This window comes from Salmo salar, chromosome ssa12 (assembly GCF_905237065.1).
Source record: "Salmo salar chromosome ssa12, Ssal_v3.1, whole genome shotgun sequence".
In the NCBI taxonomy this organism is placed as follows: Eukaryota; Metazoa; Chordata; class Actinopteri; order Salmoniformes; family Salmonidae; genus Salmo; species Salmo salar.
In genome coordinates this window covers 100,561,733-100,584,402 of record NC_059453.1, presented here as the reverse complement: position 1 = coordinate 100,584,402, position 22,670 = coordinate 100,561,733, and the positions used below count along the sequence as shown (strand labels likewise).

The window sequence follows — 22,670 nt, the reverse complement described above, 5'->3', positions numbered from 1 at the left end:
GCTCAGTATACAGCAGTACCAGATGTGATGCTAACTAGGCTGCTCAGTATACAGCAGTACCAGATGTGTTGCTAACTAGGCTGCTCAGTACACAGCAGTAGAAGATGTGATGCTAACTAGGCTGCTCAGTATACAGCAGTAGAAGATGTGATGCTAACTAGGCTGCTCAGTATACAGCAGTACCAGATGTGATGCTAACTAGGCTGCTCAGTATACAGCAGTACCAGATGTGATGCTAACTAGGCTGCTCAGTATACAGCAGTAGAAGATGTGATGCTAACTAGGCTGCTCAGTATACAGCAGTAGAAGATGTGATGCTAACTAGGCTGCTCAGTATACAGCAGTAGAAGATGTGATGCTAACTAGGCTGCTATGTATACAGCAGTACCAGATGTGATGCTAACTAGGCTGCTCAGTATACAGCAGTACCAGATGTGATGCTAACTAGGCTGCTCAGTATACAGCAGTACCAGATGTGATGCTAACTAGGCTGCTCAGTATACAGCAGTACCAGATGTGATGCTAACTAGGCTGCTCAGTATACAGCAGTAGAAGATGTGATGCTAACTAGGCTGCTCAGTATACAGCAGTAGAAGATGTGTTGCTAACTAGGCTGCTCAGTATACAGCAGTAGAAGTACCAGATGTGATGCTAAATAGGCTGCTCAGTATACAGCAGTAGAAGATGTGATGCTAACTAGGCTGCTCAGTATACAGCAGTAGAAGTACCAGATGTGATGGCTCAGTATACAGCAGTAGAAGTACCAGATGTGATGCTAACTAGGCTGCTCAGTATACAGCAGTACCAGATGTGTTGCTAACTAGGCTGCTCAGTATACAGCAGTAGAAGTACCAGATGTGATGCTAACAAGGCTGCTCAGTATACAGCAGTACCAGATGTGATGCTAACTAGGCTGCTCAGTATACAGCAGTAGAAGTACCAGATGTGATGCTAAATAGGCTGCTCAGTATACAGCAGTAGAAGTAGCAGGTGTGATGCTAACTAGGCTGCTCAGTATACAGCAGTAGCAGATGTGTTGCTAACTAGGCTGCTCAGTATACAGCAGTAGAAGTACCAGATGTGATGCTAACTAGGCTGCTCAGTATACAGCAGTAGAAGTCGCAGATGTGATGCTAACTAGGCTGCTCAGTATACAGCAGTAGAAGATGTGATGCTAACTAGGCTGCTCAGTATACAGCAGTAGAAGATGTGATGCTAACTAGGCTGCTCAGTATACAGCAGTAGAAGATGTGATGCTAACTAGGCTGCTATGTATACAGCAGTACCAGATGTGATGCTAACTAGGCTGCTCAGTATACAGCAGTACCAGATGTGATGCTAACTAGGCTGCTCAGTATACAGCAGTACCAGATGTGATGCTAACTAGGCTGCTCAGTATACAGCAGTACCAGATGTGATGCTAACTAGGCTGCTCAGTATACAGCAGTAGAAGATGTGATGCTAACTAGGCTGCTCAGTATACAGCAGTAGAAGATGTGTTGCTAACTAGGCTGCTCAGTATACAGCAGTAGAAGTACCAGATGTGATGCTAAATAGGCTGCTCAGTATACAGCAGTAGAAGTACCAGATGTGATGGCTCAGTATACAGCAGTAGAAGTACCAGATGTGATGCTAACTAGGCTGCTCAGTATACAGCAGTACCAGATGTGTTGCTAACTAGGCTGCTCAGTATACAGCAGTAGAAGTACCAGATGTGATGCTAACAAGGCTGCTCAGTATACAGCAGTACCAGATGTGTTGCTAACTAGGCTTCTCAGTATACAGCAGTAGAAGTAGCAGATGTGATGCTAACTAGGCTGCTCAGTATAGAGCAGTACCAGATGTGTTGCTAACTAGGCTGCTCAGTATACAGCAGTACCAGATGTGTTGCTAACTAGGCTGCTCAGTATACAGCAGTAGAAGTACCAGATGTGATGCTAACAAGGCTGCTAAGTATACAGCAGTACCAGATGCGTTGCTAACTAGGCTGATCAGTATACAGCAGTAGAAGTAGCAGATGTGATGCTAACTAGGCTGCTCAGTATACAGCAGCAGAAGATGTGTTGCTAACTAGGCTGCTCAGTATACAGCAGTAGAAGTACCAGATGTGATGCTAAATAGGCTGCTCAGTATACAGCAGTAGAAGTAGCAGGTGTGATGCTAACTAGGCTGCTCAGTATACAGCAGTAGCAGATGTGTTGCTAACTAGGCTGCTCAGTATACAGCAGTAGAAGTACCAGATGTGATGCTAACTAGGCTGCTCAGTATACAGCAGTAGAAGTCGCAGATGTGATGCTAACTAGGCTGCTCAGTATACAGCAGTAGAAGATGTGATGCTAACTAGGCTGCTCAGTATACAGCAGTACCAGATGTGATGCTAACTAGGCTGCTCAGTATACAGCAGTACCAGATGTGATGCTAACTAGGCTGCTCAGTATACAGCAGTAGAAGTACCAGATGTGTTGCTAACTAGGCTGCTCAGTATACAGCAGTAGCAGATGTGTTGCTAACTAGGCTGCTCAGTATACAGCAGAAACAGATGTGATGCTAACTAGGCTGCTCAGTATACAGCAGTAGAAGATGTGATGCTAACTAGGCTGCTCAGTATACAGCAGTAGAAGTACCAGATGTGATGCTAACTAGGCTGCTCAGTATACAGCAGTACCAGATGTGATGCTAACTAGGCTGCTCAGTATACAGCAGTAGAAGATGTGATGCTAACTAGGCTGCTCAGTATACAGCAGTAGAAGATGTGATGCTAACTAGGCTGCTCAGTATACAGCAGTACCAGATGTGATGCTAACTAGGCTGCTCAGTATACAGCAGTAGAAGTAGCAGATGTGATGCTAACTAGGCTGCTCAGTATACAGCAGTAGAAGATGTGATGCTAACTAGGCTGCTCAGTATACAGCAGTAGAAGATGTGATGCTAACTAGGCTGCTCAGTATACAGCAGTACCAGATGTGATGCTAACTAGGCTGTTCAGTATACAGCAGTAGAAGATGTGATGCTAACTAGGCTGCTCAGTATACAGCAGTACCAGATGTGATGCTAACTAGGCTGCTCAGTATACAGCAGTACCAGATGTGTTGCTAACTAGGCTGCTCAGTACACAGCAGTAGAAGATGTGATGCTAACTAGGCTGCTCAGTATACAGCAGTAGAAGATGTGATGCTAACTAGGCTGCTCAGTATACAGCAGTACCAGATGTGATGCTAACTAGGCTGCTCAGTATACAGCAGTACCAGATGTGATGCTAACTAGGCTGCTCAGTATACAGCAGTAGAAGATGTGATGCTAACTAGGCTGCTCAGTATACAGCAGTAGAAGATGTGATGCTAACTAGGCTGCTCAGTATACAGCAGTAGAAGATGTGATGCTAACTAGGCTGCTATGTATACAGCAGTACCAGATGTGATGCTAACTAGGCTGCTCAGTATACAGCAGTACCAGATGTGATGCTAACTAGGCTGCTCAGTATACAGCAGTACCAGATGTGATGCTAACTAGGCTGCTCAGTATACAGCAGTACCAGATGTGATGCTAACTAGGCTGCTCAGTATACAGCAGTAGAAGATGTGATGCTAACTAGGCTGCTCAGTATACAGCAGTAGAAGATGTGATGCTAACTAGGCTGCTCAGTATACAGCAGTAGAAGATGTGATGCTAACTAGGCTGCTCAGTATACAGCAGTAGAGATGTGTTGCTAACTAGGCTGCTCAGTATACAGCAGTAGAAGATGTGTTGCTAAGTAGGCTGCTCAGTATACAGCAGTAGAAGTACCAGATGTGATGCTAACTAGGCTGCTCAGTATACAGCAGTACCAGATGTGTTGCTAACTAGGCTGCTCAGTATACAGCAGTAGAAGTACCAGATGTGATGCTAACAAGGCTGCTCAGTATACAGCAGTACCAGATGTGTTGCTAACTAGGCTTCTCAGTATACAGCAGTAGAAGTAGCAGATGTGATGCTAACTAGGCTGCTCAGTATAGAGCAGTACCAGATGTGTTGCTAACTAGGCTGCTCAGTATACAGCAGTACCAGATGTGTTGCTAACTAGGCTGCTCAGTATACAGCAGTAGAAGTACCAGATGTGATGCTAACAAGGCTGCTAAGTATACAGCAGTACCAGATGCGTTGCTAACTAGGCTGCTCAGTATACAGCAGTAGAAGTAGCAGATGTGATGCTAACTAGGCTGCTCAGTATACAGCAGCAGAAGATGTGTTGCTAACTAGGCTGCTCAGTATACAGCAGAAACAGATGTGATGCTAACTAGGCTGCTCAGTATACAGCAGTAGAAGATGTGATGCTAACTAGGCTGCTCAGTATACAGCAGTAGAAGTACCAGATGTGATGCTAACTAGGCTGCTCAGTATACAGCAGTACCAGATGTGATGCTAACTAGGCTGCTCAGTATACAGCAGTAGAAGATGTGATGCTAACTAGGCTGCTCAGTATACAGCAGTAGAAGATGTGATGCTAACTAGGCTGCTCAGTATACAGCAGTACCAGATGTGATGCTAACTAGGCTGCTCAGTATACAGCAGTAGAAGTAGCAGATGTGATGCTAACTAGGCTGCTCAGTATACAGCAGTAGAAGATGTGATGCTAACTAGGCTGCTCAGTATACAGCAGTAGAAGATGTGATGCTAACTAGGCTGCTCAGTATACAGCAGTACCAGATGTGATGCTAACTAGGCTGTTCAGTATACAGCAGTAGAAGATGTGATGCTAACTAGGCTGCTCAGTATACAGCAGTACCAGATGTGATGCTAACTAGGCTGCTCAGTATACAGCAGTACCAGATGTGTTGCTAACTAGGCTGCTCAGTACACAGCAGTAGAAGATGTGATGCTAACTAGGCTGCTCAGTATACAGCAGTAGAAGATGTGATGCTAACTAGGCTGCTCAGTATACAGCAGTACCAGATGTGATGCTAACTAGGCTGCTCAGTATACAGCAGTACCAGATGTGATGCTAACTAGGCTGCTCAGTATACAGCAGTAGAAGATGTGATGCTAACTAGGCTGCTCAGTATACAGCAGTAGAAGATGTGATGCTAACTAGGCTGCTCAGTATACAGCAGTAGAAGATGTGATGCTAACTAGGCTGCTATGTATACAGCAGTACCAGATGTGATGCTAACTAGGCTGCTCAGTATACAGCAGTACCAGATGTGATGCTAACTAGGCTGCTCAGTATACAGCAGTACCAGATGTGATGCTAACTAGGCTGCTCAGTATACAGCAGTACCAGATGTGATGCTAACTAGGCTGCTCAGTATACAGCAGTAGAAGATGTGATGCTAACTAGGCTGCTCAGTATACAGCAGTAGAAGATGTGATGCTAACTAGGCTGCTCAGTATACAGCAGTAGAAGATGTGATGCTAACTAGGCTGCTCAGTATACAGCAGTAGAGATGTGTTGCTAACTAGGCTGCTCAGTATACAGCAGTAGAAGATGTGTTGCTAAGTAGGCTGCTCAGTATACAGCAGTAGAAGTACCAGATGTGATGCTAACTAGGCTGCTCAGTATACAGCAGTACCAGATGTGTTGCTAACTAGGCTGCTCAGTATACAGCAGTAGAAGTACCAGATGTGATGCTAACAAGGCTGCTCAGTATACAGCAGTACCAGATGTGTTGCTAACTAGGCTTCTCAGTATACAGCAGTAGAAGTAGCAGATGTGATGCTAACTAGGCTGCTCAGTATAGAGCAGTACCAGATGTGTTGCTAACTAGGCTGCTCAGTATACAGCAGTACCAGATGTGTTGCTAACTAGGCTGCTCAGTATACAGCAGTAGAAGTACCAGATGTGATGCTAACAAGGCTGCTAAGTATACAGCAGTACCAGATGCGTTGCTAACTAGGCTGCTCAGTATACAGCAGTAGAAGTAGCAGATGTGATGCTAACTAGGCTGCTCAGTATACAGCAGCAGAAGATGTGTTGCTAACTAGGCTGCTCAGTATACAGCAGTAGAAGTACCAGATGTGATGCTAAATAGGCTGCTCAGTATACAGCAGTAGAAGTAGCAGGTGTGATGCTAACTAGGCTGCTCAGTATACAGCAGTAGCAGATGTGTTGCTAATTAGGCTGCTCAGTATACAGCAGTAGAAGTACCAGATGTGATGCTAACTAGGCTGCTCAGTATACAGCAGTAGAAGATGTGATGCTAACTAGGCTGCTCAGTATACAGCAGTACCAGATGTGATGCTAACTAGGCTGCTCAGTATACAGCAGTACCAGATGTGATGCTAACTAGGCTGCTCAGTATACAGCAGTAGAAGTACCAGATGTGTTGCTAACTAGGCTGCTCAGTATACAGCAGTAGCAGATGTGTTGCTAACTAGGCTGCTCAGTATACAGCAGAAACAGATGTGATGCTAACTAGGCTGCTCAGTATACAGCAGTAGAAGTACCAGATGTGTTGCTAACTAGGCTGCTCAGTATACAGCAGTACCAGATGTGATGCTAACTAGGCTGCTCAGTATACAGCAGTAGAAGATGTGATGCTAACTAGGCTGCTCAGTATACAGCAGTAGAAGATGTGATGCTAACTAGGCTGCTCAGTATACAGCAGTAGAAGTACCAGATGTGATGCTAACTAGGCTGCTCAGTATACAGCAGTAGAAGATGTGATGCTAACTAGGCTGCTCAGTATACAGCAGTAGAAGTACCAGATGTGATGCTAAATAGGCTGCTCAGTATACAGCAGTAGAAGATGTGATGCTAACTAGGCTGCTCAGTATACAGCAGTAGAAGTACCAGATGTGATGCTAACTAGGCTGCTCAGTATACAGCAGTACCAGATGTGTTGCTAACTAGGCTGCTCAGTATACAGCAGTAGAAGTACCAGATGTGATGCTAACAAGGCTGCTCAGTATACAGCAGTACCAGATGTGTTGCTAACTAGGCTTCTCAGTATTCAGCAGTAGAAGTAGCAGATGTGATGCTAACTAGGCTGCTCAGTATACAGCAGTACCAGATGTGTTGCTAACTAGGCTGCTCAGTATACAGCAGTACCAGATGTGTTGCTAACTAGGCTGCTCAGTATACAGCAGTAGAAGTACCAGATGTGATGCTAACTAGGCTGCTCAGTATACAGCAGTACCAGATGTGATGCTAACTAGGCTGCTCAGTATACAGCAGTAGATGATGTGATGCTAACTAGGCTGCTCAGTATACAGCAGTAGAAGATGTGTTGCTAACTAGGCTGCTCAGTATACAGCAGTAGAAGTACCAGATGTGATGCTAAATAGGCTGCTCAGTATACAGCAGTAGAAGATGTGATGCTAACTAGGCTGCTCAGTATACAGCAGTAGAAGTACCAGATGTGATGCTAACTAGGCTGCTCAGTATACAGCAGTACCAGATGTGTTGCTAACTAGGCTGCTCAGTATACAGCAGTAGAAGTACCAGATGTGATGCTAACAAGGCTGCTCAGTATACAGCAGTACCAGATGTGTTGCTAACTAGGCTTCTCAGTATACAGCAGTAGAAGTAGCAGATGTGATGCTAACTAGGCTGCTCAGTATACAGCAGTACCAGATGTGTTGCTAACTAGGCTGCTCAGTATACAGCAGTACCAGATGTGTTGCTAACTAGGCTGCTCAGTATACAGCAGTAGAAGTAGCAGATGTGATGCTAACTAGGCTGCTCAGTATACAGCAGTAGAAGATGTGTTGCTAACTAGGCTGCTCAGTATACAGCAGTAGAAGTACCAGATGTGATGCTAACTAGGCTGCTCAGTATACAGCAGTAGAAGTAGCAGGTGTGATGCTAACTAGGCTGCTCAGTATACAGCAGTAGCAGATGTGTTGCTAACTAGGCTGCTCAGTATACAGCAGTACCAGATGTGATGCTAACTAGGCTGCTCAGTATACAGCAGTAGAAGGTGTGATGCTAACTAGGCTGCTCAGTATACAGCAGTAGAAGATGTGATGCTAACTAGGCTGCTCAGTATACAGCAGTACCAGATGTGATGCTAACTAGGCTGCTCAGTATACAGCAGTACCAGATGTGTTGCTAACTAGGCTGCTCAGTATACAGCAGTAGAAGATGTGATGCTAACTAGGCTGCTCAGTATACAGCAGTAGAAGTACCAGATGTGTTGCTAACTAGGCTGCTCAGTATACAGCAGTACCAGATGTGTTGCTAACTAGGCTGCTCAGTATACAGCAGTACCAGATGTGTTGCTAACTAGGCTGCTCAGTATACAGCAGTAGAAGTAGCAGATGTGATGCTAACTAGGCTGCTCAGTATACAGCAGTAGAAGTACCAGATGTGATGCTAACTAGGCTGCTCAGTATACAGCAGTAGAAGTACCAGATGTGATGCTAACTAGGCTGCTCAGTATACAGCAGTACCAGATGTGATGCTAACTAGGCTGCTCAGTATACAGCAGTAGAAAATGTGTTGCTAACTAGGCTGCTCAGTATACAGCAGTACCAGATGTGATGCTAACTAGGCTGCTCAGTATACAGCAGTACCAGATGTGTTGCTAACTAGGCTGCTCAGTATACAGCAGTAGAAGATGTGATGCTAACTAGGCTGCTCAGTATACAGCAGTACCAGATGTGTTGCTAACTAGGCTGCTCAGTATACAGCAGTACCAGATGTGATGCTAACTAGGCTGCTCAGTATACAGCAGTACCAGATGTGATGCTAACTAGGCTGCTCAGTATACAGCAGTAGAGGTACCAGATGTGTTGCTAACTAGGCTGCTCAGTATACAGCAGTACCAGATGTGATGCTAACTAGGCTGCTCAGTATACAGCAGTACCAGATGTGTTGCTAACTAGGCTGCTCAGTATACAGCAGTAGAAGTACCAGATGTGATGCTAACTAGGCTGCTCAGTATACAGCAGTAGAAGATGTGATGCTAACTAGGCTGCTCAGTATACAGCAGTACCAGATGTGATGCTAACTAGGCTGCTCAGTATACAGCAGTACCAGATGTGTTGCTAACTAGGCTGCTCAGTATACAGCAGTAGAAGATGTGTTGCTAACTAGGCTGCTCAGTATACAGCAGTACCAGATGTGATGCTAACTAGGCTGCTCAGTATACAGCAGTACCAGATGTGTTGCTAACTAGGCTGCTCAGTATACAGCAGTAGAAGATGTGATGCTAACTAGGCTGCTCAGTATACAGCAGTACCAGATGTGATGCTAACTAGGCTGCTCAGTATACAGCAGTACCAGATGTGATGCTAACTAGGCTGCTCAGTATACAGCAGTAGAAGTACCAGATGTGATGCTAACTAGGCTGCTCAGTATACAGCAGTAGAAGATGTGATGCTAACTAGGCTGCTCAGTATACAGCAGTAGAAGTACCAGATGTGATGCTAAATAGGCTGCTCAGTATACAGCAGTAGAAGATGTGATGCTAACTAGGCTGCTCAGTATACAGCAGTAGAAGTACCAGATGTGATGCTAACTAGGCTGCTCAGTATACAGCAGTACCAGATGTGTTGCTAACTAGGCTGCTCAGTATACAGCAGTAGAAGTACCAGATGTGATGCTAACAAGGCTGCTCAGTATACAGCAGTACCAGATGTGTTGCTAACTAGGCTTCTCAGTATTCAGCAGTAGAAGTAGCAGATGTGATGCTAACTAGGCTGCTCAGTATACAGCAGTACCAGATGTGTTGCTAACTAGGCTGCTCAGTATACAGCAGTACCAGATGTGTTGCTAACTAGGCTGCTCAGTATACAGCAGTAGAAGTACCAGATGTGATGCTAACTAGGCTGCTCAGTATACAGCAGTACCAGATGTGATGCTAACTAGGCTGCTCAGTATACAGCAGTAGATGATGTGATGCTAACTAGGCTGCTCAGTATACAGCAGTAGAAGATGTGTTGCTAACTAGGCTGCTCAGTATACAGCAGTAGAAGTACCAGATGTGATGCTAAATAGGCTGCTCAGTATACAGCAGTAGAAGATGTGATGCTAACTAGGCTGCTCAGTATACAGCAGTAGAAGTACCAGATGTGATGCTAACTAGGCTGCTCAGTATACAGCAGTACCAGATGTGTTGCTAACTAGGCTGCTCAGTATACAGCAGTAGAAGTACCAGATGTGATGCTAACAAGGCTGCTCAGTATACAGCAGTACCAGATGTGTTGCTAACTAGGCTTCTCAGTATACAGCAGTAGAAGTAGCAGATGTGATGCTAACTAGGCTGCTCAGTATACAGCAGTACCAGATGTGTTGCTAACTAGGCTGCTCAGTATACAGCAGTACCAGATGTGTTGCTAACTAGGCTGCTCAGTATACAGCAGTAGAAGTAGCAGATGTGATGCTAACTAGGCTGCTCAGTATACAGCAGTACCAGATGTGTTGCTAACTAGGCTGCTCAGTATACAGCAGTAGAAGATGTGTTGCTAACTAGGCTGCTCAGTATACAGCAGTAGAAGTACCAGATGTGATGCTAACTAGGCTGCTCAGTATACAGCAGTAGAAGTAGCAGGTGTGATGCTAACTAGGCTGCTCAGTATACAGCAGTAGCAGATGTGTTGCTAACTAGGCTGCTCAGTATACAGCAGTACCAGATGTGATGCTAACTAGGCTGCTCAGTATACAGCAGTAGAAGGTGTGATGCTAACTAGGCTGCTCAGTATACAGCAGTAGAAGATGTGATGCTAACTAGGCTGCTCAGTATACAGCAGTACCAGATGTGATGCTAACTAGGCTGCTCAGTATACAGCAGTACCAGATGTGTTGCTAACTAGGCTGCTCAGTATACAGCAGTAGAAGATGTGATGCTAACTAGGCTGCTCAGTATACAGCAGTAGAAGTACCAGATGTGTTGCTAACTAGGCTGCTCAGTATACAGCAGTACCAGATGTGTTGCTAACTAGGCTGCTCAGTATACAGCAGTACCAGATGTGTTGCTAACTAGGCTGCTCAGTATACAGCAGTAGAAGTAGCAGATGTGATGCTAACTAGGCTGCTCAGTATACAGCAGTAGAAGTACCAGATGTGATGCTAACTAGGCTGCTCAGTATACAGCAGTAGAAGTACCAGATGTGATGCTAACTAGGCTGCTCAGTATACAGCAGTACCAGATGTGATGCTAACTAGGCTGCTCAGTATACAGCAGTAGAAAATGTGTTGCTAACTAGGCTGCTCAGTATACAGCAGTACCAGATGTGATGCTAACTAGGCTGCTCAGTATACAGCAGTACCAGATGTGTTGCTAACTAGGCTGCTCAGTATACAGCAGTAGAAGATGTGATGCTAACTAGGCTGCTCAGTATACAGCAGTACCAGATGTGTTGCTAACTAGGCTGCTCAGTATACAGCAGTACCAGATGTGATGCTAACTAGGCTGCTCAGTATACAGCAGTACCAGATGTGATGCTAACTAGGCTGCTCAGTATACAGCAGTAGAGGTACCAGATGTGTTGCTAACTAGGCTGCTCAGTATACAGCAGTACCAGATGTGATGCTAACTAGGCTGCTCAGTATACAGCAGTACCAGATGTGTTGCTAACTAGGCTGCTCAGTATACAGCAGTAGAAGTACCAGATGTGATGCTAACTAGGCTGCTCAGTATACAGCAGTAGAAGATGTGATGCTAACTAGGCTGCTCAGTATACAGCAGTACCAGATGTGATGCTAACTAGGCTGCTCAGTATACAGCAGTACCAGATGTGTTGCTAACTAGGCTGCTCAGTATACAGCAGTAGAAGATGTGTTGCTAACTAGGCTGCTCAGTATACAGCAGTACCAGATGTGATGCTAACTAGGCTGCTCAGTATACAGCAGTACCAGATGTGTTGCTAACTAGGCTGCTCAGTATACAGCAGTAGAAGATGTGATGCTAACTAGGCTGCTCAGTATACAGCAGTACCAGATGTGATGCTAACTAGGCTGCTCAGTATACAGCAGTACCAGATGTGATGCTAACTAGGCTGCTCAGTATACAGCAGTAGAGGTACCAGATGTGTTGCTAACTAGGCTGCTCAGTGCGTCAGCAGAGATCTAGATCAAAACAGCTGACAGCAGCGCTCTCTGGTGGACAAATCATATTACTACTGGTTCCTGTCAGCAATGTAGTAACCTCTAGGGGTGAGCCAACCTGGCCATACGAGTATTTGTAAGAGTGTCCGTAAATTGACAGTTGATATAGGGTGACCACATTTAAAATACACAAATGTGGGACAACAGGATGATTTTGCAGAACATTGTGAGAAATAGGGGCTCAGGAAACAACTAATTGAGGCGCAGGTAGGATGCTCTTTCGTCTAGCGCAAAAGTTGGTGATGCAGAAAAGAGAGACTATTTTATAAAAACCTGGGGAAATTTGGCCAAGGAAATATTTCTGGTTGGTCTCAGGGAAGGTAAAATAGGAAGGGACAAAAAACGTGATTGAGTGAAGTAGCAACAAATAAGGTGGCTGATATCTATCAGTCTAATATGGCTGGCTATGTGTAGCTGATATCTATCAGTCTAATATGGCTGGCTATGTGTAGCTGATATCTATCAGTCTAATATGGCTGGCTATGTGTAGCTGATATCTATCAGTCTAATATGGCTGGCTATGTGTAGCTGATATCTATCAGTCTAATATGGCTGGCTATGTGTAGCTGATATCTATCAGTCTAATATGGCTGGCTATGTGTAGCTGATATCTATCAGTCTAATATGGCTGGCTATGTGTAGCTGATATCTATCAGTCTAATATGGCTGGCTATGTGTAGCTGATATCTATCAGTCTAATATGGCTGGCTATGTGTAGCTGATATCTATCAGTCTAATATGGCTGGCTATGTGTAGCTGATATCTATCAGTCTAATATGGCTGGCTATGTGTAGCTGATATCTATCAGTCTAATATGGCTATGTGTAGCTGATATCTATCAGTCTAATATGGCTGGCTATGTGTATCTGATATCTATCAGTCTAATATGGCTGGCTATGTGTAGCTGATATCTATCAGTCTAATATGGCTGGCTATGTGTAGCTGATATCTATCAGTCTAATATGGCTGGCTATGTGTAGCTGATATCTATCAGTCTAATATGGCTATGTGTAGCTGATATCTATCAGTCTAATATGGCTATGTGTAGCTGATATCTATCAGTCTAATATGGCTGGCTATGTGTAGCTGATATCTATCAGTCTAATATGGCTGGCTATGTGTAGCTGATATCTATCAGTCTAATATGGCTGGCTATGTGTAGCTGATATCTATCAGTCTAATATGGCTGGCTATGTGTAGCTGATATCTATCAGTCTAATATGGCTGGCTATGTGTAGCTGATATCTATCAGTCTAATATGGCTGGCTATGTGTAGCTGATATCTATCAGTCTAATATGGCTGGCTATGTGTAGCTGATATCTATCAGTCTAATATGGCTGGCTATGTGTAGCTGATATCTATCAGTCTAATATGGCTGGCTATGTGTAGCTGATATCTATCAGTCTAATATGGCTGGCTATGTGTAGCTGATATCTATCAGTCTAATATGGCTGGCTATGTGTAGCTGATATCTATCAGTCTAATATGGCTATGTGTAGCTGATATCTATCAGTCTAATATGGCTGGCTATGTGTAGCTGATATCTATCAGTCTAATATGGCTGGCTATGTGTAGCTGATATCTATCAGTCTAATATGGCTGGCTATGTGTAGCTGATATCTATCAGTCTAATATGGCTGGCTATGTGTAGCTGATATCTATCAGTCTAATATGGCTGGCTATGTGTAGCTGATATCTATCAGTCTAATATGGCTGGCTATGTGTAGCTGATATCTATCAGTCTAATATGGCTATGTGTAGCTGATATCTATCAGTCTAATATGGCTGGCTATGTGTATCTGATATCTATCAGTCTAATATGGCTGGCTATGTGTAGCTGATATCTATCAGTCTAATATGGCTGGCTATGTGTAGCTGATATCTATCAGTCTAATATGGCTGGCTATGTGTAGCTGATATCTATCAGTCTAATATGGCTATGTGTAGCTGATATCTATCAGTCTAATATGGCTATGTGTAGCTGATATCTATCAGTCTAATATGGCTGGCTATGTGTAGCTGATATCTATCAGTCTAATATGGCTGGCTATGTGTAGCTGATATCTATCAGTCTAATATGGCTGGCTATGTGTAGCTGATATCTATCAGTCTAATATGGCTGGCTATGTGTAGCTGATATCTATCAGTCTAATATGGCTGGCTATGTGTAGCTGATATCTATCAGTCTAATATGGCTGGCTATGTGTAGCTGATATCTATCAGTCTAATATGGCTGGCTATGTGTAGCTGATATCTATCAGTCTAATATGGCTGGCTATGTGTAGCTGATATCTATCAGTCTAATATGGCTGGCTATGTGTAGCTGATATCTATCAGTCTAATATGGCTGGCTATGTGTAGCTGATATCTATCAGTCTAATATGGCTATGTGTAGCTGATATCTATCAGTCTAATATGGCTGGCTATGTGTAGCTGATATCTATCAGTCTAATATGGCTATGTGTAGCTGATATCTATCAGTCTAATATGGCTGCCTATGTGTAGCTGATATCTATCAGTCTAATATGGCTGGCTATGTGTAGCTGATATCTATCAGTCTAATATGGCTGGCTATGTGTAGCTGATATCTATCAGTCTAATATGGCTATGTGTAGCTGATATCTATCAGTCTAATATGGCTATGTGTAGCTGATATCTATCAGTCTAATATGGCTGGCTATGTGTAGCTGATATCTATCAGTCTAATATGGCTGGCTATGTGTAGCTGATATCTATCAGTCTAATATGGCTGGCTATGTGTAGCTGATATCTATCAGTCTAATATGGCTGGCTATGTGTAGCTGATATCTATCAGTCTAATATGGCTGGCTATGTGTAGCTGATATCTATCAGTCTAATATGGCTGGCTATGTGTAGCTGATATCTATCAGTCTAATATGGCTATGTGTAGCTGATATCTATCAGTCTAATATGGCTGCCTATGTGTAGCTGATATCTATCAGTCTAATATGGCTGGCTATGTGTAGCTGATATCTATCAGTCTAATATGGCTGGCTATGTGTAGCTCTTCATCAGAAGCTTTTTGTAAGTCATTACTGTCCTCTTCAAATTTAGATGGAATTTAGCCCAAAAGGACTTGAGAAATGTGATTGGTTGATGATAGTACTATGACATTGGCCTATGTTTCCTCCAGCGCTGCACGGAATATCAGATCTCAACAACGATTGGAGAAGTGTTTATCACCAGTAAACTATCACATCCTGATGATACATCAGCGAATGGACAGAGAAATACAGTATCACTCTATCCAATCAGAGCAGCATGATCAACGTACAGCCCGCCCTTCTCTTTACAGACAGGCAAACTAGCCAGTGGATTGCCACTGGACTGAGTGATATGAAAAGCTGTGCGCTGGCACCAGCAAAAACATTTGCTAAAAAGAGAGAGAGAGGGGAAGAGAGAGCGATCTGATGAAGGAGATCAGTAAAGTAGTCCTACGTAACTTCCTGTAGGAAAACAATGAGTTATTTAGAAACATAGGTCCAGTCTTTACCGACGTAAATGTAGACCGTGGACATCCCAAGTATTACTACAGCTGTCAGAGCAGTGGACAGAGACTATACATACCAACATGTTTCTCCACATCATTGATGTAGAAGGTAGGAGCGGGCATGGACATCCCCAGACCGTCCTTCTTCAGAACCAGGATGGGCTCGTTAAAACCAACCTCTTCCAGGTAGTCCATAGTCAGCTGGCTGCCATTCAGCTTCACCACAATGTCCTCAGAGCTGTAAAACACAGATTACATTACAGCCCCTTCAGGAAGTATTCATACCCCTCGTCCTCAGAGCTGTAAAACACAGATTACATTACAGCCCCTTCAGGAAGTATTCATACCCCTCGTCCTCAGAGCTGTAAGACACAGATTACATTACAGCCCCTTCAGGAAGTATTCATACCCCTCGTCCTCAGAGCTGTAAAACACAGATTACATTACAGCCCCTTCAGGAAGTATTCATACCCCTCGTCCTCAGAGCTGTAAAACACAGATTACATTACAGCCCCTTCAGGAAGTATTCATACCCCTCGTCCTCAGAGCTGTAAAACACAGATTACATTACAGCCCCTTCAGGAAGTATTCATACCCCTCGTCCTCAGAGCTGTAAAACACAGATTACATTACAGCCCCTTCAGGAAGTATTCATACCCCTCGTCCTCAGAGCTGTAAAACACAGATTACATTACAGCCCCTTCAGGAAGTATTCATACCCCTCGTCCTCAGAGCTGTAAAACACAGATTACATTACAGCTCCTTCAGGAAGTATTCATACCCCTCGTCCTCAGAGCTGTAAAACACAGATTACATTACAGCCCCTTCAGGAAGTATTCATACCCCTCGTCCTCAGAGCTGTAAAACACAGATTACATTACAGCCCCTTCAGGAAGTATTCATACCCCTCGTCCTCAGAGCTGTAAAACACAGATTACATTACAGCTCCTTCAGGAAGTATTCATACCCCTCGTCCTCAGAGCTGTAAAACACAGATTACATTACAGCCCCTTCAGGAAGTATTCATACCCCTCGTCCTCAGAGCTGTAAGACACAGATTACATTACAGCCCCTTCAGGAAGTATTCATACCCCTCGTCCTCAGAGCTGTAAAACACAGATTACATTACAGCTCCTTCAGGAAGTATTCATACCCCTCGTCCTCAGAGCTGTAAGACACAGATTACATTACAGCCCCTTCAGGAAGTATTCATACCCCTCGTCCTCAGAGCTGTAACATAGATTACATTACAGCCCCTTCAGGAAATATACATACCCCTCGTCCTCAGAGCTGTAAGACACAGATTACATTACAGCCCCTTCAGGAAGTATTCATACCCCTCGTCCTCAGAGCTGTAAGACACAGATTACATTACAGCTCCTTCAGGAAGTATTCATACCCCTCGTCCTCAGAGCTGTAAAACACAGATTACATTACAGCTCCTTCAGGAAGTATTCATACCCCTCGTCCTCAGAGCTGTAAAACACAGATTACATTACAGCCCCTTCAGGAAGTATTCATACCCCTCGTCCTCACAGCTGTAAAACACAGATTACATTACAGCCCCTTCAGGAAGTATTAATACCCCTCGTCCTCAGAGCTGTAAGACACAGATTACATTACAGCCCCTTCAGGAAGTATTCATACCCCTCGTCCTCAGAGCTGTAAAACACAGATTACATTACAGCCCCTTCAGGAAGTATTAATACCCCTCGTCCTCAGAGCTGTAAGACACAGATTACATTACAGCCCCTTCAGGAAGTATTAATACCCCTCGTCCTCAGAGCTGTAAAACACAGATTACATTACAGCCCCTTCAGGAAGTATTAATACCCCTCGTCCTCAGAGCTGTAAGACACAGATTACATTACAGCCCCTTCAGGAAGTATTAATACCCCTCGTCCTCAGAGCTGTAAGACACAGATTACATTACAGCCCCTTCAGGAAGTATTCATACCCCTCGTCCTCAGAGCTGTAAAACAGATTACATTACAGCCCCTTCAGGAAGTATTCATACCCCTCGTCCTCAGAGCTGTAAAACAGATTACATTACAGCCACTTCAGGAAGTATTCATACCCCTCGTCCTCAGAGCTGTAAAACACAGATTACATTACAGCCCCTTCAGGAAGTATTCATACCCCTCGTCCTCAGAGCTGTAAAACAGATTACATTACAGCCCCTTCAGGAAGTATTCATACCCCTCGTCCTCAGAGCTGTAAAACACAGATTACATTACAGCTCCTTCAGGAAGTATTCATACCCCTCGTCCTCAGAGCTGTAAAACACAGATTACATTACAGCCCCTTCAGGAAGTATTCATACCCCTCGTCCTCAGAGCTGTAAGACACAGATTACATTACAGCCCCTTCAGGAAGTATTCATACCCCTCGTCCTCAGAGCTGTAAGACACAGATTACATTACAGCCCCTTCAGGAAGTATTCATACCCCTCGTCCTCAGAGCTGTAAAACACAGATTACATTACAGCTCCTTCAGGAAGTATTCATACCCCTCGTCCTCAGAGCTGTAAAACACAGATTACATTACAGCCCCTTCAGGAAGTATTCATACCCCTCGTCCTCAGAGCTGTAAAACACAGATTACATTACAGCCCCTTCAGGAAGTATTCATACCCCTCGTCCTCAGAGCTGTAAAACAGATTACATTACAGCCCCTTCAGGAAGTATTCATACCCCTTGACTTATTACACATTGTGTTACAAAACTGAATTCAAAATTTATTAAATATCATTTTTTTCTCATCCATCTAAACACAATACCCCATGATGACAAAGTGAAAACATGTTTAAATGTTTTTTGAGAATTTACAGAAAATTAAATTCAGAAATAGTATTCCCCATAGATATCATGAGTCAACACATGTTAGAATCACCTTTGGCAGCGATTACAGCTGTGAGGCTTTCTGGGTAAATCTCTAAGAGCTTTCCACATCTGGATTGTAAAATATTTGCACATTATTTATTTTTTTATTCATCGAGCTCTGTCAAGTTGGTTGTTGATCATTGCTAGAAAGCCATTTTATTTGTATTTGTATTTATAATGGGTCCCCATTAGTTCCTGCCAAGGCAGCAGCTACTCTTCCTGGGGTTTATTATGGATCCCCATTTAGTTCCTGCCAAGGCAGCAGCTACTCTTCCTGGGGTTTATTATGGATCCCCATTAGTTCCTGCCAAGGCAGCGGCTACTCTTCCTGGGGTTTATTATGGATCCCCATTAGTTCCTGCCAAGGCAGCAGCTACACTTCCTGGGGTTTATTATGGATCCCCATTAGTTCCTGCCAAGGCAGCAGCTACTCTTCCTGGGGTTTATTATGGGTCCCCATTAGTTCCTGCCAAGGCAGCAGCTACTCTTCCTGGGGTTTATTATAGATCCCCATTTAGTTCCTGCCAAGGCAGCAGCTACTCTTCCTGGGGTTTATTATGGATCCCCATTAGTTCCTGCCAAGGCAGCAGCTACTCTTCCTGGGGTTTATTATGGATCCCCATTAGTTCCTGCCAAGGCAGCAGCTACTCTTCCTGGGGTTTATTATGGATCCACATTAGTTCCTGCCAAGGCAGCAGCTACTCTTCCTGGGGTTTATTATGGATCCCCATTTAGTTCCTGCCAAGGCAGCAGCTACTCTTCCTGGGGTTTATTATGGATCCCCATTAGTTCCTGCCAAGGCAGCGGCTACTCTTCCTGGGGTTTATTATGGATCCCCATTAGTTCCTGCCAAGGCAGCAGCTACACTTCCTGGGGTTTATTATGGATCCCCATTAGTTCCTGCCAAGGCAGCAGCTACTCTTCCTGGGGTTTATTATGGGTCCCCATTAGTTCCTGCCAAGGCAGCAGCTACTCTTCCTGGGGTTTATTATAGATCCCCATTTAGTTCCTGCCAAGGCAGCAGCTACTCTTCCTGGGGTTTATTATGGATCCCCATTAGTTCCTGCCAAGGCAGCAGCTACTCTTCCTGGGGTTTATTATGGATCCCCATTAGTTCCTGCCAAGGCAGCAGCTACTCTTCCTGGGGTTTATTATGGATCCACATTAGTTCCTGCCAAGGCAGCAGCTACTCTTCCTGGGGTTTATTATGGATCCCCATTAGTTCCTGCCAAGGCAGCAGCTACTCTTCCTGGGGTTTATTATGGATCCCCATTAGTTCCTGCCAAGGCAGCAGCTACTCTTCCTGGGGTTTATTATGGGTCCCCATTAGTTCCTGCCAAGGCAGCAGCTACTCTTCCTGGGGTTTATTATGGATCTCCAATAGTTCCTGCCAAGGCAGCAACTACACTTCCTGGGGTTTATTATGGATCCCCATTAGTTCCTGCCAAGGCAGCGGCTACTCTTCCTGGGGTTTATTATGGATCCCCATTAGTTCCTGCCAAGGCAGCAGCTACTCTTCCTGGGGTTTATTATGGGTCCCCATTAGTTCCTGCCAAGGCAGCAGCTACTCTTCCTGGGGTTTATTATGGATCCCCATTAGTTCCTGCCAAGGCAGCGGCTACTCTTCCTGGGGTTTATTATGGATCCCCATTAGTTCCTGCCAAGGCAGCAGCTACTCTTCCTGGGGTTTATTATGGATCCTCATTAGTTCCTGCCAAGGCAGCAGCTACTCTTCCTGGGGTTTATTATGGATCTCCGTTAGTTCCTGCCAAGGCAGCAGCTACTCTTCCTGGGGTTTATTATGGATCCCCGTTAGTTCCTGCCAAGGCAGCAGCTACTCTTCCTGGGGTTTATTATGGATCCCCGTTAGTTCCTGACAAGGCAGCAGCTACACTTCCAGGGGTTTATTATGGATCCACGTTAGTTCCTGTCAAGGCAGCAGCTACTCTTCCTGGGGTTTATTATGGATCCCCATTAGTTACTGCCAAGGCAGCAGCTACACTTCCTGGGGTTTATTATGGATCCCCATTAGGTCCTGCCAAGGCAGCAGCTACACTTCCTGGGGTTTATTATGGATCCCCATTAGTTCCTGCCAAGGCAGCAGCTACTCTTCCTGGGGTTTATTATGGATCCCCATTTAGTTCCTGCCAAGGCAGCAGCTACTCTTCCTGGGGTTTATTATGGATCCCCATTAGTTCCTGCCAAGGCAGCGGCTACTCTTCCTGGGGTTTATTATGGATCCCCATTAGTTCCTGCCAAGGCAGCAGCTACACTTCCTGGGGTTTATTATGGATCCCCATTAGTTCCTGCCAAGGCAGCAGCTACTCTTCCTGGGGTTTATTATGGGTCCCCATTAGTTCCTGCCAAGGCAGCAGCTACTCTTCCTGGGGTTTATTATGGATCCCCATTAGTTCCTGCCAAGGCAGCAGCTACTCTTCCTGGGGTTTATTATGGATCCACATTAGTTCCTGCCAAGGCAGCAGCTACTCTTCCTGGGGTTTATTATGGATCCCCATTAGTTCCTGCCAAGGCAGCAGCTACTCTTCCTGGGGTTTATTATGGATCCCCATTAGTTCCTGCCAAGGCAGCAGCTACTCTTCCTGGGGTTTATTATGGGTCCCCATTAGTTCCTGCCAAGGCAGCAGCTACTCTTCCTGGGGTTTATTATGGATCTCCAATAGTTCCTGCCAAGGCAGCAGCTACACTTCCTGGGGTTTATTATGGATCCCCATTAGTTCCTGCCAAGGCAGCGGCTACTCTTCCTGGGGTTTATTATGGATCCCCATTAGTTCCTGCCAAGGCAGCAGCTACTCTTCCTGGGGTTTATTATGGATCCCCATTAGTTCCTGCCAAGGCAGCGGCTACTCTTCCTGGGGTTTATTATGGATCCCCATTAGTTCCTGCCAAGGCAGCAGCTACTCTTCCTGGGGTTTATTATTGATCCTCATTAGTTCCTGCCAAGGCAGCAGCTACTCTTCCTGGGGTTTATTATGGATCTCCGTTAGTTCCTGCCAAGGCAGCAGCTACTCTTCCTGGGGTTTATTATGGATCCCCGTTAGTTCCTGCCAAGGCAGCAGCTACTCTTCCTGGGGTTTATTATGGATCCCCGTTAGTTCCTGACAAGGCAGCAGCTACACTTCCTGGGGTTTATTATGGATCCACGTTAGTTCCTGTCAAGGCAGCAGCTACTCTTCCTGGGGTTTATTATGGATCCCCATTAGTTCCTGCCAAGGCAGCAGCTACTCTTCCTGGGATTTATTATGGATCCCCATTAGTTACTGCCAAGGCAGCAGCTACACTTCCTGGGGTTTATTATGGATCCCCATTAGTTCCTGCCAAGGCAGCAGCTACACTTCCTGGGGTTTATTATGGATCCCCATTAGTTCCTGCCAAGGCAGCAGCTACTCTTCCTGGGGTTTATTATGGATCCCCATTAGTTCCTGCCAAGGCAGCAGCTACTCTTCCTGGGGTTTATTACGGATCAAATCAAATCAAATGTTATTAGTCACATGCGCTGAATACAACAGGTGTAGTAGACCTCACAGTGAAATGCTGAATACAACAGGTGTAGTAGACCTCACAGTGAAATGCTGAATACAACAGGTGTAGTAGACCTCACAGTGAAATGCTGAATACAACAGGTGTAGTAGACCTCACAGTGAAATGCTGAATACAACAGGTGTAGTAGACCTCACAGTGAAATGCTGAATACAACAGGTGTAGTAGACCTCACAGTGAAATGCTGAATACAACAGGTGTAGTAGACCTCACAGTGAAATGCTGAATACAACAGGTGTAGTAGACCTCACAGTGAAATGCTGAATACAACAGGTGTAGTAGACCTCACAGTGAAATGCTGAATACAACAGGTGTAGTAGACCTCACAGTGAAATGCTGAATACAACAGGTGTAGTAGACCTCACAGTGAAATGCTGAATACAACAGGTGTAGTAGACCTCACAGTGAAATGCTGAATACAACAGGTGTAGTAGACCTCACAGTGAAATGCTGAATACAACAGGTGTAGTAGACCTCACAGTGAAATGCTGAATACAACAGGTGTAGTAGACCTCACAGTGAAATGCTGAATACAACAGGTGTAGTAGACCTCACAGTGAAATGCTGAATACAACAGGTGTAGTAGACCTCACAGTGAAATGCTGAATACAACAGGTGTAGTAGACCTCACAGTGAAATGCTGAATACAACAGGTGTAGTAGACCTCACAGTGAAATGCTCAATACAACAGGT

General features: G+C 44.6%; 1 protein-coding gene across 1 annotated transcript in view; it reads right to left on the bottom strand.

Moving 5' to 3' along the window:
- phf2 (PHD finger protein 2) overlaps positions 1–22,670 on the bottom strand; it is a 208,180-nt gene that overhangs the window by 114,344 nt on the left and 71,166 nt on the right. The window contains exon 4 of the mRNA XM_045692003.1: positions 15,615–15,775. Coding sequence (XP_045547959.1) covers positions 15,615–15,775 — 161 coding nt within the window. The remainder of the gene's footprint in view (positions 1–15,614; positions 15,776–22,670) is intronic.